Source organism: Microtus oregoni, unplaced genomic scaffold (genome assembly GCF_018167655.1).
Source record: "Microtus oregoni isolate MIOR12 unplaced genomic scaffold, Mior012 000000F_ref0000247, whole genome shotgun sequence".
NCBI lineage: Eukaryota > Metazoa > Chordata > Mammalia > Rodentia > Cricetidae > Microtus > Microtus oregoni.
The window spans coordinates 44,919,993-44,936,307 of NW_024543059.1; the positions used below are offsets into that span (position 1 = coordinate 44,919,993).

The 16,315-nt window shown below is 55.1% G+C and overlaps 1 protein-coding gene across 2 annotated transcripts in view; it reads left to right on the plus strand.

The window, feature by feature from the left end:
- The window catches only part of Myh14 (myosin heavy chain 14), a 72,464-nt gene that overhangs the window by 40,602 nt on the left and 15,547 nt on the right, over positions 1 to 16,315 (plus strand). For both annotated transcript variants that reach the window (XM_041656335.1, XM_041656418.1), the window contains exons 13-32: positions 756 to 908; positions 994 to 1,167; positions 1,698 to 1,871; positions 2,177 to 2,291; positions 5,476 to 5,663; positions 6,357 to 6,478; positions 7,074 to 7,143; positions 7,501 to 7,661; positions 8,320 to 8,428; positions 9,321 to 9,452; positions 9,951 to 10,157; positions 10,549 to 10,686; positions 10,952 to 11,075; positions 11,246 to 11,417; positions 12,464 to 12,676; positions 13,653 to 13,797; positions 13,969 to 14,175; positions 14,843 to 14,947; positions 15,027 to 15,179; positions 15,925 to 16,173. In XM_041656335.1, coding sequence (XP_041512269.1) covers positions 756 to 908; positions 994 to 1,167; positions 1,698 to 1,871; positions 2,177 to 2,291; positions 5,476 to 5,663; positions 6,357 to 6,478; positions 7,074 to 7,143; positions 7,501 to 7,661; positions 8,320 to 8,428; positions 9,321 to 9,452; positions 9,951 to 10,157; positions 10,549 to 10,686; positions 10,952 to 11,075; positions 11,246 to 11,417; positions 12,464 to 12,676; positions 13,653 to 13,797; positions 13,969 to 14,175; positions 14,843 to 14,947; positions 15,027 to 15,179; positions 15,925 to 16,173 — 3,111 coding nt within the window. The remainder of the gene's footprint in view (positions 1 to 755; positions 909 to 993; positions 1,168 to 1,697; positions 1,872 to 2,176; positions 2,292 to 5,475; positions 5,664 to 6,356; positions 6,479 to 7,073; positions 7,144 to 7,500; positions 7,662 to 8,319; positions 8,429 to 9,320; positions 9,453 to 9,950; positions 10,158 to 10,548; positions 10,687 to 10,951; positions 11,076 to 11,245; positions 11,418 to 12,463; positions 12,677 to 13,652; positions 13,798 to 13,968; positions 14,176 to 14,842; positions 14,948 to 15,026; positions 15,180 to 15,924; positions 16,174 to 16,315) is intronic.

A 16,315-nucleotide genomic window follows, 5' to 3' on the forward strand; every position in this document is an offset into this window, starting at 1 on the left:
TTGATTGTGAAATGTAATGTTAATATCTGATATGTGACCGCGTGGGGGTCGTGACCCACAGGTTGAGAAGCGCTGTGCTAGGGAGACTCAGCAGGTGAAAGAAAAGGATGCTCCCATTCTGTGGCTCCCCTCTGAAGGGTTTAGTGATGTCAAAGCAGAGCAAGGGAGAGAGAGGGTCTCTGAAGCCAGAGGGGGACAGGAAGGAGGTGCTGTGGGAGGCTGGGGAGTGGCTTGATTTCATTTTTCCTTTATATAAATATGGCTACTGCAATAGTTAGTTCCTTAGGCTACATATATAGGCAAGCAAACTCAGGGCTGCTGTCACAACCCAGGTAAAGATGGTGGCTCAGACACAGTAGTGACAGAGAGATGACCACAGGTGGAAATTACTGGGAACAGGAAGGAGCTGGGAATCGCTGGCTTTCTGCCTCATGCACAGCCTCTAAGAACAGAGAAGCTGAGACATGGAGAGGATGAGATCACACATCCTCTGAGTGTCTGTACTGGAATTAATACCGGACGCTTGAATCTGGAGCTCACTGTGCTATAGAAACCGATTTAAGCGGTGGAGGAGGGCGGGAGCCTGGTGCACTCTGGGACTTCAGTGATGGCAGAGTGTTACGTGTGTGGTCCTGTTTAGTGTTCATACTCAAGCAGTTGGGAGATGAACGGCAAAGGCCGCAGGTTCAGGGTGCCCTGCTTGATTCACACCCAGTGTCATGTGCTGGGCCTCACCACAGCATCTTACTTTGTAGGCTGACTTCGCCTTGGAGGCTCTGGCCAAAGCTACCTACGAGCGCCTCTTCCGCTGGCTAGTTCTGCGGCTCAACCGTGCCCTGGACAGAAGTCCACGGCAGGGCGCCTCCTTCCTGGGCATCCTGGACATCGCCGGCTTTGAGATCTTCCAGGTGTGCACCCTTGTCTTGCTGTCCCCCTCTCCAGTCCCAGTGCCTCTGACCCTGCTCACCGCTCTATCCCACAATCCTCTCGTAGCTGAACTCCTTCGAGCAGCTGTGCATCAACTACACAAACGAGAAGCTGCAGCAGCTGTTCAACCACACCATGTTCGTGCTGGAGCAGGAGGAGTACCAGCGCGAGGGCATCCCCTGGACCTTCTTGGATTTTGGCTTGGACCTGCAGCCTTGCATTGATCTCATCGAGCGGCCGGTGAGGGGGCAGAACAAATGGGCCGTAGCCCAGAGCCTCAGTGCTCCACCCCGCCACGGCTAGACCCACGCAGTTCTGCCCACCGCCTAGACTCTCAAAGCTTGTCCCTGACCATCACCGACTCTTGAAGCTCTGTCTTGTCCACTGGCACCACCCAGAAAGCTTGGCTCCACCTACTACCCAACCCCGCCCTACTCTGCCCCACCCATCCTGGAGAATGCTCCTTCTCCACCTGCTGTAGCGCCCTCACGGACTGAAAGAGGAAATGTCCCCCAGTTGCCCCATCCCTGTGACCAGTGGGCTCTCTGGACCACGCAGGTCCCACTTGAGTTCCAGACATTGGGTCAGTGTGTAGCTCCGTCTGGTGACGGAGCCTAACGCCTTGTGCATGCTAGGCAGGCGCTCAGGTGCTGAAGCACCCCACCCCAAGTCCCCAACCTCAAACCACTTCATGTCACTGACAGCTAGCCGCAGCCTGTGCCCACAGGTGCCACATCTGACTTCTGTTCCTTCCTTCACCCGTTGGTCAGGCCAACCCTCCAGGTCTCTTGGCCCTGCTGGACGAGGAGTGCTGGTTCCCCAAGGCCACAGACAAGTCTTTTGTGGAGAAGGTAGCCCAGGAGCAGGGCGGCCACCCCAAGTTCCAGCGCCCCAGACACCTGCGGGATCAGGCGGACTTCAGCGTCCTGCACTATGCAGGCAAGGTGAGGGCTAGGCTGGCTGTGGACCATGCAAGGGTCCAGGGATCTCCGCTTGGCCCTGGGATATAGGCTCCCATGACACAGAGCTCAACCACCTGTGAAATTCCACAGAGGTGGCCCTTGGTGGGAACAGACAGTGCTTGAGAATTGAGGAGGCCTGTGTGGCCAGAGCAGAATGAACTAGAAGAATGTTGTGGTTATGGAGGGCAAAGAGATGGTCTGCAGGAGGGTGGGGGTGTAGAGAAGGCCATGTCAAACACCTGTGTAGGGAGCCCAAGTCACACTGTAATCTGCCTGGTTCGCTTCAGGTTGACTACAAAGCCAATGAGTGGTTGATGAAGAACATGGACCCATTGAATGACAGCGTGGCTGCCTTGCTTCACCAGAGCACCGATCGTCTCACGGCTGAGATCTGGAAGGATGGTAAGGTCCCCTTCCCAGCGCCTGTGCTCCTTCCCACCCCCAGTGGGAGCAGTAACTAGAGGGAGAGAGGGATGGTGGGTGGGTGGGTGTGTGGACCGGGGGTTGGGGGAGGAGTCAGTGAGTAGATAGATTGGATTGATTGGGGGATGGGTGAGTGGATGGGTTGGTAATGAGGAGGATGGGCAGGTCAGTAGATATCTAGATGGGTGAGTAGATAGATGGAAGGCTGGATGGGCTGGGGAGTGGGTTGGGTGGATGGATGCATGCATGAATGTGTTATCTTAAATTAGCAACATACACAAGGATAAGAAATAAGAAATATATGCCCATGGACATATTAGTGTCAGTAATAGTCTCCTATGCAATCAGACCAGAAAAATAAGTGCAGTCGTCCTTGAGACCCACAGGACAGTGGGCCACTCGGAGACCATAGTTTTACACTTGATATACACATCTTCCCGTATACTTTTTCCCTCTCTCCCTGTAGGTTGAGTCATCCCTCATCCTATTTATTTAACACAATGCAAATGACATGTAAATAGCTGTTATACTATTATGATATGCAAATAGCCACTATACTATTATAATATGCAAATTATGTGTAAATAGCTGTTACCCTATCACATAGAGAATGTGGTAGGAAAAAGCCTGTTCTGTGTTCAGTATATACTCTTTTCCTTAGAATATTTTTTTTTAAATTTTTTTATGGTTTATTTAACTTTATTTTATGTGCATTGGTGTGAAGGTGTCAGATCCCCTGGAACTGGATCTTCAGACAGTTGTGAGCTGCCATGTGGGTGCTGGGAATTGAACCCGGGTCCTCGGGAAGAGCAGTCAGTGCTCTTAACCGCTGAGCCATCTCTCCAGCCCTCCTTAGAATATTTTTAATTAGTTGTTCAATCACGAGTTACAGAGCCTGAATATGTGGCAAGCTGACTTTATGTAGATATTTTTAGTCAGGCATGGTGGCGCACGCCTTTAATCCCTGCAGTCAGGGGGCAGAAGCAAATGGATCTTTGTGAGTTTGAGCCCAGCCTGGTCTACATCATGAATTCTAGAACAGCCAGGGCTACAGAGAGACCCTGTCTCAAAAAAGAAACTTTAAAAAAAACTTAAAAAGGAAAATGAAAGAAAATAAACAAGTTGGGCCGTTCCTTAAAATCAGATCTGCATTGGGCTGGAAAATGGCTCCCCGGCTAAGAGCAGACATGCTCTAGCAGGGAACCCGTGTCAGGTGGCTCACAGCAGCCTGGGCTCCATGGGCACCTGCACTCACTTACGAATGTGCACACACACTATTAAAAATAAGAAAAATAAATCCTTTCTAAAAACCATGACCCCACCCCCACTGCGCACCCATGTGCCTGGCTCTGAGAACAGTCCTGGTCTTCGAGCTGAGTGGGGCCTCTAACATATCTGCCTTAAAGTGCAGGAGAGGGGGAAGGGTGGGGAATTGGGCCACTTTAAGTTCATCTCACTTACAGCCGCCTTGATCCTGGAATTGGTCGCCCTGCATCCTAGCAGCCAGGGCAATGGGCAAATGGGTACCCCAGGTGGAGTGGGTATATCAAGTTGATCATTGAGCTACCTGGCATCCAGGACAAAAAGGGCTAAGAAAATAAGTGTGACTTTAGCTCCTAAGGCGTCTGTATTATTAGTATTTTTTGCTACCAAATTCTCAGAAATGAAATGACCTCAGGGCACTGATGTAAAGGTGAACAGGCTTGAAAGGTCGCTGCCAGCTTGCTCTGTGCTAACTACCGTTCTTTCTTTCTCTTCCTCTCGCCTTCTCCCCTGCCATCTCACAATCTCTCCCACCACTGCCATCTTCCCTGCCCTCCCTGCCCGTCCCTAGAACAAGGGGGCCTCCAACAGTTCACTTTACTTGGCTCCTTCCCATCGTCACCCCCTGGACCTGCGGGGAGACTCAGCTCTGGCGCTTCTCCGCCAGGGGGTGGGTTTCTCTGTGCACCCACGGGTGAGGCTTGTAGAACACAGTTGACGGGGACCGTGGGAGGGGTCCTGGGTGGATATGTTGGTCCCCGCTCCTATCCCTCCTTTCTGAGCCCTTGGTGGTTCTGGAGCCTTCTAGCTAGACCATGTAATAAAAATACACAGATGGGGCCAGCAAAATGGCTCAGCAAGTGAAGGTGTGTGTACTGCCAAGACTGAGCTCAGTCTCCCAAGGACCTACACGGTGGAAGGAGAGAACCAGCTCCCACAGGTTGTCCTCCACACATGCCCTGTACACACACAGAGACACATACGCACACGTACACACACATACACACATACATGTGCACGCACACATACGCACATACGCACACATACACACACTCACACATACACACATTCATGTGCACGCACACATACGCACATACGCACACATACACACACTCACACATACACACATTCATGTGCCTGCACACACATGTACATGCACATACATACATACACACGCGCACACACACACTCACAGTGTGCTAACATTTTAAGAAGGGCATTTCCTGAACACCTAATGTGCAAACAAGAAAACAAGCCCAGCTGGACGATGGCGCACACCTTTAATCCCAGCACCCAGGAGGCAGAGGCAGGCTGATCTCTGTGAGTTCGAGGCCAGCCTGTTCTACATAGAAAGTTCCAGGACAACTGGGACTACACAGAGAAACCCTGTCTTGGAAAACAAAAAGAAACAAACAGAAAAAAAGGAAGGTGAAGAGGAAGAAAAAACACAGAAAGGTTATATATCTTGCTCAAGGTCACACAGCCAGTAAATGCTAGAGTAGGGATTTGAACCCAGAACCTTAGCTCTTCCTTACTCTGTAGGAATACGATCAATGATATCTGTTGTTTTGAAAATGACTGACTGCATAGGAGCACCAGAGAGAGTTGAACTTGTGAGGTGGCAGGTCACGTGAAGACTCACTGCCAGGTTCTGACCCTGGCTTTCTGGTTTCTGAGCTATGTAACCTTGAAGCCAGTAGCTGCATCTCTTGACCCTCTGTCTGCCTGTCAACTGCACACCTCTGACCAGGCCAAGAAGCAATGTTATATACAACATGCCAGGTCCCGTAAACAGCGAGGCGTTCGGTCTCAGAGTCTCAGCAGCTGGGTGTGGTGGCTGAGGGAGGAGGATGGCGGAATCTGTAGCTAACTGACCTTGGTCCTCTTTGTCCCTCCACAGTGGAAGGCATTGTGGGGCTGGAGCAGGTGAGCAGCCTTGGGGATGGCCCTCCGGGAGGCCGCCCCCGCCGTGGAATGTTCCGGACTGTGGGGCAGCTCTACAAGGAGTCTCTGAGCCGCCTCATGGCCACACTCAGCAACACCAACCCCAGTTTTGTCCGCTGCATCGTCCCCAACCATGAGAAGAGGGTGAGTGGGAGGCCCGTCAGCTCGATGCGCTGAGTGGGCACAAGTGGCTGCCGTGTCTGGTTCTCTGCTCCTGTGACATAAACTTTTTGAGTGTCCACTGTGTGGCAGAGAGATGAGCCTCTTCCAGTTCCTCCTATGTCTGCAAGGAGCTAACAAGTACAGGGAGAGCATCCAGTTCTCCCATTTGCTGGTAGACAGGGCATGCGATAAACACACATTCAGCCATCCACCCACTGTGAATGTTTAGGTGAATCCGGAGAGTTAGAAGGGTCAGGTTGGTTTTGCCTGGCTTTGGAGTCACAGGAGGCTCCCTGGAGGGGCGGGGCCTGAGCTGCACAGCCGAGGCAGTTTTCCAAGAGGAGACAGCTTGTGCCAACACCCGAAGGCAGGTGAGAGCAAAGCAGGAGCAGGAATGGGAAAAGGCTGCTGGGATAGGAGGTGGCACAGCCAGGCCTGTCTATCAGTCCTGCTCTAGGGACAACCAGACAGAAAAATTGTTAAGTTCAGGGCTGGTCTCACCTACAGCAGCAGTTCAAAGCCAGCCTGGGCAACTTAGTAACACCTTGTTTCAAATAAAATATAGAAAGAAGGCCGAGGGGATTCTAGGCTCCATCCTAGAATCCCCCAATGAGAGGCTGGCCCTGACTGTGGCGCCCCTGGTGGCCACCACTGACCCTGCCGTCACCCCTGCAGGCTGGGAAACTGGAGCCACGCCTGGTGCTGGACCAGCTCCGCTGTAACGGGGTCCTCGAGGGTATCCGCATCTGCCGCCAGGGCTTCCCGAACCGCATCCTCTTCCAGGAGTTCCGCCAGCGGTGAGCAGGGCCCGCGAAGGGCTCCAGGGGTCTGTGTAGAAGGGGAGCCAAGTCCCTTTGAGTACCATCACAGCCTGGGGTTTGCCGCCAGGTCATTGAGTCTCAGTTTCCCTTCTGTGGTATATGAGAGGGGAAGGGGGAAATGTGCAGAGTTAGCATCCTCTATACTTTAAAACTGAACTTGAGCCGGGCGGTGGTGGCGCACGCCTTTAATCCCAGCACTCGGGAGGCGGAGGCAGGCGGATCTCTGTGAGTTCGAGGCCAGCCTGGTCTACAAGAGCTAGTTCCAGGACAGGAACCAAAAGCTACGGAGAAACCCTGTCTCGAAAAATCCAAAAAAAAAAAAACTGAACTTGAAGCTGGGCATAGTGGCACATGTCTTTAATCCTGGGATAGATACAGGAAGATCTCTTGAGATCGGGGCCAGCCTGATCTACATAGAGAGTTCCAGGCCAGCAGAGCTACACAGTGAGTGAGAGCCTGTCTCAAGAACATTACAGAGCTATAGTTAGCATGCCTCATTTCTACCAAGCCTTGTTCATATGGTCTCTCATGACACGCGCCCTCTTCCTGTCTCTGTCCCCTCGGGCTGCAGCTATGAGATCCTCACTCCAAACGCCATTCCCAAGGGCTTCATGGATGGCAAGCAGGCCTGTGAGAAGATGGTATGTAGGGGCAGGGGCCTATGTTTTGGGGGACGAGGCCTGTGGAGGGGTGAGGCTTTGTGGTTTGCGCCTGGGCCTGCTTAGTGGGTGGGGCCTATGGCTGGGAGTGGGGCCTGTAGATGGGGGCAGTGCTAACTGCATACGCAGGGCCTTTGGTGTTGGGGTGGGATATATGGGAAGGGTTGCATGGGGCCTTAGGGTGGAGTGGGGCCCGTAGCATGGGAGTGGGGTCTGTGGCAGGTGCAGCACCTGGACAGGGAATTCAGGTGCTGGGGAGGGCGAGAGAACCTCCCCATTGTTCCTCCTGATACCGGTTCCCTTTCTCCATCTCCTTCCGTCCCCGTTCTCACCTCCCAGATCCAGGCCCTGGAGCTAGACCCCAACCTATACCGTGTTGGCCAAAGCAAGATCTTCTTCCGTGCTGGAGTCCTGGCCCAGCTGGAGGAGGAGCGGGATCTGAAGGTTACCGACATCATAGTGTCTTTCCAGGCAGCGGCACGGGGCTACCTGGCCCGCAGGTGAGGGAAGCCAGGCTATGCCAGGTGTTGTGAGCCAAGGCTGGGCTGAGGCCTGCACACTCCCAGAGGGAGCTCGGGTCCTACATGCTGTAGGGGTTCAGAAAGCTGGGGTCCAGCAAGATGTGTTTGGCCTCAACTAATTGCTCAGACCCCAGTTGGAGGGGCGACATGTCTTGCTGGAAGCTGCCTGACTGGGACAGATGAGAAGCTGGTCTGTGTAAGGACCTGTGACAAGCACCTGGCCTGTCTCAGGATGCAGGCAGGTGGAGAGCAGTTTCTTCTCTCCTCAGAACAAACAGATGCCCCAACCCCAGGCTGAGGCCTGCGGGCCTTGCCCAGGGGTCCTGGGGAGCTGGGGGTGGCAGGATCAAGGACGGGGTCGGTGTGTTGGGATGGACTGAACGGAAGGAAGGGAAGCTGAGGCCTGGACAGAGCCAAGAGCAAGCTGTGTGAGGCCAACTGTAAACTCTGCTGCTACTGGGGCTCCAGCTCAGTTGGCACAGGGTTCACCCAGCATGCACCAGGCCTGAGGAGGCTGAGGTAGGCAGACGGGAGTTCACAGTTAGCCTGAGCTACATGAGACCCCATCTCAGAAGTAACTAATTTAGAGTGGCTGCTCCCAGGGGGCTGACTCCCACTCTCTTCTGTGTCTCCACAGGGCCTTCCAGAGAAGGCAGCAGCAGCAGAGCGCCCTGCGGGTGATGCAGAGAAATTGTGCTGCCTATCTCAAGCTGAGGAACTGGCAGTGGTGGAGACTGTTCACCAAGGTGAGCGAGGCTGCGCCTGCACCTGAGCCTGCGCCTGCGCTCTGGGGGAGGGAGGCGCTGTTCCCCAGGGCTGTAAACTGGAGCCAATCTGTCCGCCTATGACAGGTGATTTATAGTCGGATACGGGACACTGAGGTGGGCAAGGGTACACTGCGGAGGACAGGTTGAGGCCTTGCCTGGGGCTGGACCTCAGTTGGCAGGATGCTTGCTCAGCATGTACAAAACTGTCAGAACTCAGGAAGCCAGAGAATCAGGTGTTAAGTCATTTGGGGCTACATATAGAGTTTAATGCTTACTTGGGCTACATAAAATCTGGTCTCAGAAAACACGGGGGAGAGGTGACAACATGGCTTGGCTGATTAAGGGCGCCCTCTGCCAAGCCTGATGCCATGAGTTCAGTCCCCAACACCCGCGCTATGGAAGGAGAGAATTGACTTCCGCGAGGACTTTGACCACCATACCTTCAGGTGTCAGCATGCCCACGCAGTAAATCAGTAAATGTGGGGGAGAAAGAGGTGAGCCATCCTGGCTTACATGAGAGCCTGGTTCAAAACCACCAAACAGGACTGAAGAGATGGCACAGTGGTTAAGAGCATTGCCTGGTCTTCCAAAGATCCTGAGTTCAATTCCCAGCAACTACATGATGGCTCACAACCATCTGTAATGAGATCTGGTGCCCTCTTCTGGCCTGCAGACATATACACAGTCAGAATATTGTATAAATAATAAATAAATTTAAAAAAAAAAAAGGAAAAGTCCAGGCAGCTTCAGGTGCAGCTGGATCCAGAGTACACCAGGGCACCCCCAGACCACCCTCAGGTTCACAGCAAGGGTGGCAGGTTGCACGCATCGGGTGGATTCCATTCTTGAAACTACTGCGCTTTTCCCGCAGGTGAAGCCCCTGCTGCAGGTGACACGACAGGACGAGGTGCTGCAGGCGCGTGCCCAGGAGCTGCAGAAAGTTCAGGAGCTGCAGCAGCAGAGCGCACGTGAAGTGGGGGAGCTGCAGGGCCGGGTGGCACAGGTGAAGAGCAAGCCCTGTGATATGAGGAGTGAGGCCTGGCCATGGTGTGAGGAGCGGAGCTTTGGGTGGAGTGTGGGGCGGTGCGGTTCAACCTCAAGTGAGGAGTGGGACTGGCAGCTGGGCATGAAAGGCAGAATGAGGAGGGTGAGGAGGTGGGGCTGTGGAAGGGGTCAGATAGAGGCTTGGAGGGCTGTTGGGCAGGCCCTGTGTGATGGGCAGGATCCCCAGGGGCAGGGGTGGGGTTTAAGGTTGGCTTGGTGCCTTGGGATGGCGATTGGGGGCAAACAATAAGGGGAAGAGGGTGAGGGGTGGAATGGTGAGGGGTGAAGGGTCTTTGGGTGGAGCTGTGGCAGGGCTGTGTAGGTGGGAGGGGTAGATCAGCACTTGAGGGACAGTGTCTGGCTGTGCCCGACTGGGTATGTGGTGTGAGGTTAAGGAAGGTTACAGGAGCTGTGGGGACAGTCTGAGTGGGGCTCCTAACTGGTACCCCACCCACAGCTAGAGGAGGAACGCGTACGCCTGACTGAGCAGCTGCGTGCCGAAGCGGAGCTATGCTCTGAGGCCGAGGAGACTCGGGCACGGTTGTCCGCCCGGAAGCAGGAGCTGGAGCTGGTGGTGTCAGAGCTGGAGGCTCGGGTGGGCGAGGAAGAGGAGTGCAGCCGGCAGCTGCAGGGCGAGAAGAAGCGGCTGCAGCAGCACATACAGGTGTGGGGAACCCAGGCACCCCGTCCAAGTCCACCCCACACCTCAGCTCTGAGGGTCCAGGCGGCAGAGGAGCTGGAGTTCAGGCACTGCTGGGTAGAGCTATTCAAGTCCCCTCCTCAGGGTTCAGTCTGTCTCCTGACTCTGAAGGCCCCATCCTACTCCCACCCTGGGCAGCCCCTATCCTGTGTGCACTGAGAGAACATTTGAGCTCTTCTGCAGGACTGCAGATTGTTATCTTCAGGGTCTGAGATGGTGCCCGGTATACACTAGGCACTCAAATGAATGGCAAGGGAAGATAGGAAAGGCTGATGCTGCCCAGTGTCACTCAGGGTGTGGACCTGTGTGAAGCCTCAGCCCCTGAGGTCCCTTCTGCCCCCCACCCCCACTTCAGGAGCTGGAGAGCCACCTGGAAGCTGAAGAAGGTGCCCGGCAGAAGCTGCAGCTGGAGAAGGTGACCACAGAGGCCAAGATGAAGAAGTTTGAGGAGGACCTGCTGCTTCTGGAGGATCAGAACGCCAAGCTGAGCAAGGTGGGGCTAGGGACACACCAAAGCAAGATATAGTAGATGGTCTCCTGCTGGGATGCTGGCCCGGCGAACTGGGGGTTGATGTGAGGCTGTGCTGCCCCGTGGTGTGGCCTGCCAGGTTGTTCATAAGAGCAGCCTTGGCCTTCTGTGTGCTGGCTGTTTAATGTGTGGGATGAGTACCTGGGAGGTGGCCTGGGCCCAGGCCCCAGAGTGCAGAGGAGGAAAGGGTAGCAGGGAGGCCAAGGGTCTGACTTTCTTCTGTCCCCAGGAGCGGAGGCTGCTGGAGGAGCGTCTGGCTGAGTTCTCCTCACAGGCAGCCGAAGAGGAGGAGAAAGTCAAGAGCCTCAACAAGCTGAGGCTCAAATATGAAGCCACAATTGCAGACATGGAAGGTGAGTAGCCGGAGCCAGGGTGGGCTGTGAGCAGCTGAGCCAGGGTGGGCTGTGAGCAGCTGAGCCAGGGTGGGCTGTGTGCATGCTGTATGCTGGCAGCTAGGGGGTCAGAGAGGAGGCAGACAGGGTCTGACCTCAGGTGAAGCCCTCACCTGTCCTGGTGCCCACAGACCGGCTGAAGAAGGAGGAGAAAGGCCGGCAGGAACTGGAGAAGCTGAAGCGGCGCCTGGATGGGGAGAGCTCTGAGCTGCAGGAGCAGATGGTGGAGCAGAAGCAGCGGGCGGAGGAGCTGCTTGCACAGCTGGGCCGCAAGGAGGATGAGCTGCAGGCGGCCCTGGTCAGGTGATTTCCCCAGGGGCAGCTCCTCCTCCTGTCTCCGCAGGGGCCAGATGGGACCCAGCATGTGATGTGGCTCCACACTCTTATCGAGGCACTGCCGTGTGCCAGCTATGGTGGCTATTGAAAGACAGTGCCCACATTGCATGGCAAGTCTTCCAAGAAAGCTCGGCTGTGTCCATTCCAGAGGTGTTAGCATGTGAATTAGAAAGCCTGGGGGAAAGCCTGGGGCCGCTCAGTGGTTAGGAACACTGGCTGCACTTGGAGAGTACCCAGATTCAGGTCCCAGCACCCACATGGAGTCTCAGAGCCGTCTGTAACTTCAGTTCCGTGGGATACAGCTCTCTCCTGGCCCCGGGGACACTACTCGTGTGGCGCACGTGCCCACTTGCAGCCAAGCACTCACGCACATAAAAAAAAATCCTAAAAAAATTAAAGTGGAGAAATGATTTGAAGAGGACACTGGGGCTGGAGAGATGGCTCAGAGGTTAAGAGCACTGGCTGCTCTTCCAGAGGTCCTGAGTTCAATTCCCAGTAACCACATGGTGGCTCACAACCATCTAAGATTTGGTGCCCTCTTCTGGTCTGCAGGAACCACACAGGTAGGCAGAACACTGTATACATAGTAAATAAATAAATAAATAAATAAATAAATCTTAAAAAAAAAAAAGACACTGCCCCTCACTTGCACACAGAAGTTAAAGTGGCCCAGAAAGGTGGCACATGCTTGTCATCCCAGCTCCAGGGAGGCTGAGACAGGAGCATTGCCATGAGTTTAAGGCTATCCTGAGCAAGTTAGATCCTGTCCTAGAAAACAGCAACAACAAACCTCCAAAGAAGACCCAAGTAAAGGGCTGGGCACATGACAGGAGCCCAGTGTCGCCCGGAACAGTGGAACGTATCTTGCTGCATACTCAGGAACATGAAGGATTTAGAAATAGGACTCACACAACCAATGACCGAGCCAAGACTTGAACCCACATCTGAGCTCTTAATCCTCAGCTCTGCCTGCTTGGGTGCCAACCCCTCCCTGATCCTTGTCACACCCCCAGGGCAGAGGAGGAGGGCGGAGCCCGTGCCCAGCTGCTCAAGTCCCTGCGAGAGGCACAGGCCGGCCTGGCCGAGGCTCAGGAGGACCTGGAGGCTGAACGGGCAGCCAGGGCCAAGGCGGAGAAGCAGCGCCGGGACCTGGGAGAGGAGCTGGAGGCCCTGCGTGGGGAGCTAGAGGACACACTGGATTCCACCAACGCCCAGCAGGAGCTACGGTAAGGAGAGGGTGGTGGCCTGGGCTGGGAGGATGTGGTGGGTGGGGCACATCCGGACAGAGCCACCACCCACACGGGTACCAGCTCTGCAGAATGAATGGAAGAGTCAGATCCTTGCATCGCCCTCGGACCACCCCAGTCTTAGAGACGTTCAAACCAGAGGCACATAAAGGAACTGCAGACCATTGAGAACACTCAGTGTCAAGTCTTAGGAGTGGAGAGATGGCTCAGCGGTTAGAGCACTGGCTGTGCGTATAGAGAACCTGAGTTCAGTTTCTAGCACCTGCATGCCTGCATGGCAGCTCACAACTTCCTATAGCTCCAGATCTGGGAGATATGATTTCCCCTTCTGGCCTCCTTGGGTACTACAGTCATATGGATATACCACACACACACACACACACACACACAAGTAAAAATAAAGAAGATGGAAGTCAGCTTATAGAAGAGCCTCTGGGAGGGCATGCTGAGGACTGGCCCTTTGAATATGGCCTGAGTAGTGCTAGGAGTTGACCTTTGACCCATTCCCCCTCGTACATCTCTACCAAGACACCTTGGGAAGTGTATACAGCAAATACCTTACAAGAGACAACTTGAGAGAGAGATGTGCTTTAGCTCGTTAGCCATGGCAAGGAGGTGGCTTCCACTGGCAGAAGCCTCTCCTGTCTGGTGGGGAGCTTGCAGTAGAGCTGGCTCTAATCTTGACGGGACAGCAGCTGGGCTAGGGCGGGAACCCAGTCTGCTATAACCCTGAGCCTCCCTGTACTAGCTGGACCTGTGTCCCAAAGGCTCTTCATCTATTCAGAGCAGCACCTCCAGCTGGTCACTGGGGTGATGGGCACATGAGCCGGGTTTTACATCCAGGCCCTCACAGGAAGCAAAGACTATGGTCCCTCCTTAGAGGAAAAGGAGAAAAATCACATCCTACAGCCCTCTGCTCTAAATTCTTGTCTCCTCCCCTCTTCCACCATCAAAGGTCAAAGAGGGAACAGGAGGTGACAGAGCTGAAGAAGACTCTGGAAGAGGAGGCTCGTGTTCATGAGGTGGCCATGCAGGAGTTGAGGCAGAGGCATGGCCAGGCCCTGGGGGAACTGGAAGAGCAGTTGGAGCAAGCCCGGAGGGTGAGTCGATAGTGGCCAGCCACCCTCGGGGACATGCATAGCCGTGTGTCAGTGTTAACTGAGTAATCACTTAATTGGTGGGGTCCATGGTGAAAAGGAAATACTAAACAAAACCAAGAGATCAAGGCAGCGAGCCATCCTGCCCCAGCAACTCCAGCCATCTCCTTACAGGGCAAAAGTGTGTGGGAGAAGACCCGGCTAACCCTGGAGGCCGAGGTGTCTGAGCTGAGGGCTGAGCTGAGCAGCTTGCAGACCTCAAGACAGGAGGGTGAGCAGAAGAGGCGCCGCCTGGAGTCCCAGCTGCAGGAGGTCCAGGGCCGTGCCAGTGATGTTGAGCGGTCTCGGACAGAGGCTGCCGAGAAGCTGCAGAGAACTCAGGTGGGTGGGGTGGGGTGTCACGTGACCCAGGAGGGGAGCTGTGAGAAGTTCCACTCCACATAGGCCAACAAGGACAGACCAAGAGCAATGACTCCACCCCTGTCTAGTTTGGCTCAAGTATTTTTAGTTTTTGAGACAGGGTCTCTCACTTATGTAGGCCTAGCTACCCTGGAACGCGCTCTGTAGTTCAGGCTGAATTTGGACACACAGAGATCCATCAATCTCTGTCTCCTGAGTGCTAGGTTTAAAGGCGTGCACCACCACACCCAGCCCCCTAATCCCCTCTCATTGCTGAACGGTGTCCCCTCATCACCCGGTCCCCTAATCCCCTCTCATTGCTGAACGTTGTCCCCTCATCACCCGGCCCCCTAATCCCCTCTCATTGCTGAACAGTGTTCCCTCATCCGTGTCTACGATTCATTGTCCACGTCACCCAGTTGGTGATGTGGCTGTTGCTCCCTCTTCAGATCAGGCTTGAATTTCCCCGTGGACACAGGGCCCAGCAATCCCTCTCCTCTGGGAACACTGTTGTTCTGGGCCCCATGGCAGCACTGTGCTAGACTGCAGAGTAGCTTCTGGCCACGTTGCTGGCGTCCCACCCATGTGTGCAGAGGTTGGGACAGAGGACCAACAGGGCCCACCATGTTGAATTCCCTCCTCTTTACAGGCTGAACTTGAAAGCGTGTCCACGGCACTGAGCGAAGCTGAGTCCAAGGCCATCAGGCTGGGCAAGGAGCTGAGCAGTGCAGAGTCCCAGCTGCACGACACCCAGGTGACCTGCTTGTCCCCCAGTGCCGTCCTCTGCCCTGCCGCTGACTGGACCTGACCCCCACCATCCCTTCCACCCACAGGAACTGCTGCAGGAGGAGACCAGGGCAAAGCTGGCCTTGGGGTCCCGTGTGCGTGCCCTGGAGGCCGAGGCGGCCGGACTTCGGGAGCAGATGGAAGAGGAAGTGGTTGCCAGGGAGCGGGCTGGTCGTGAGCTGCAGAGCGCCCAGGCCCAGGTGGGCAGTGAGACCTAGTGTCCCCGGCTGGGCCTGGGTGGTGCTCTCACCCACCACTGTTTCTGTCCCCACCGCCATGCCCGCCCTTGCCTTTCCTACCCACACATGCCCTCCGGCCTTGTGGGCTCCTCCAGAGCTCCCGCTGTCTCCCCAGCTGGCACAAGGGCTCTGCTCACAGGCTCTCACAGCCGACTATGACTCCCCAGTACCCTGGACAGAGCCTCTGCCTGAACTTCCCAGTGATGCCCGCAAACCTTCGCTCGTCCAGACTTAGGGTCTTCCCTCCCTTGTAATTCTCCGTTTTACTCTGACCAAGTTCTGGCTACCTTGGGCTATGACTATTCTACCCATGAGTCTCCCCACCAGATTAGGAGTCCCTTCTTATAACTCTGACCCTGTGTGTGGGAAGCCTTCCACTGGCAGGCTCTGTGGGCCTCAGAACCCATCTCCATGAAGATTTTTCCCCAGCCTGGGCCTCCTCAGATTATGTTTCTCTTCTTCCTCAGCCTGTCACCTGGCCTTGGTCTTGGGATCCAAGAGCAGGTCCCATTTGGACTGACCCTTGGGTCGTGCTGAAGATGGCAACACCCTGGAAGAGCAGGGTTGATAGTCCTCGGGGTCTCAGCTGCCATGAAGCAGGAGGGTCCAGTGGTCAGCTCCTTCCCGTCTTTGGGCCTCAGTTGGCACCCAGGACACACCACAGTCACTCACAGCTGTGGCTCCCACACCCTTCTCTTCCCTGCAGCTCTCGGAATGGCGGCGACGCCAGGAGGAAGAGGCTGGGGTGCTGGAGGCTGGGGAGGAGGCTCGGCGCCGTGCGGCCAGGGAGGCGGAGGCCCTGGCCCAGCGCCTGGCAGAAAAGACAGAGGCCGTGGAGAGGCTGGAGCGAGCTCGGCGGCGGCTGCAGCAGGAACTGGACGATGCTACAGTGGACCTGGGGCAGCAGAAGCAGCTTGTGAGCACGCTGGAGAAGAAGCAGCGTAAGTTTGACCAGGTGAGTGCCTTGGTTTACCCAGCTGGCTACCCTGAGGAACCTGAAACCCATTTGAATATTAGGTAGAAATTTGCAGGGGAGAGGGGACATGTGAGATGGATTTTGAAGTGTGCACAGGAGCGGTGTCACAGCCGGGCAGGTG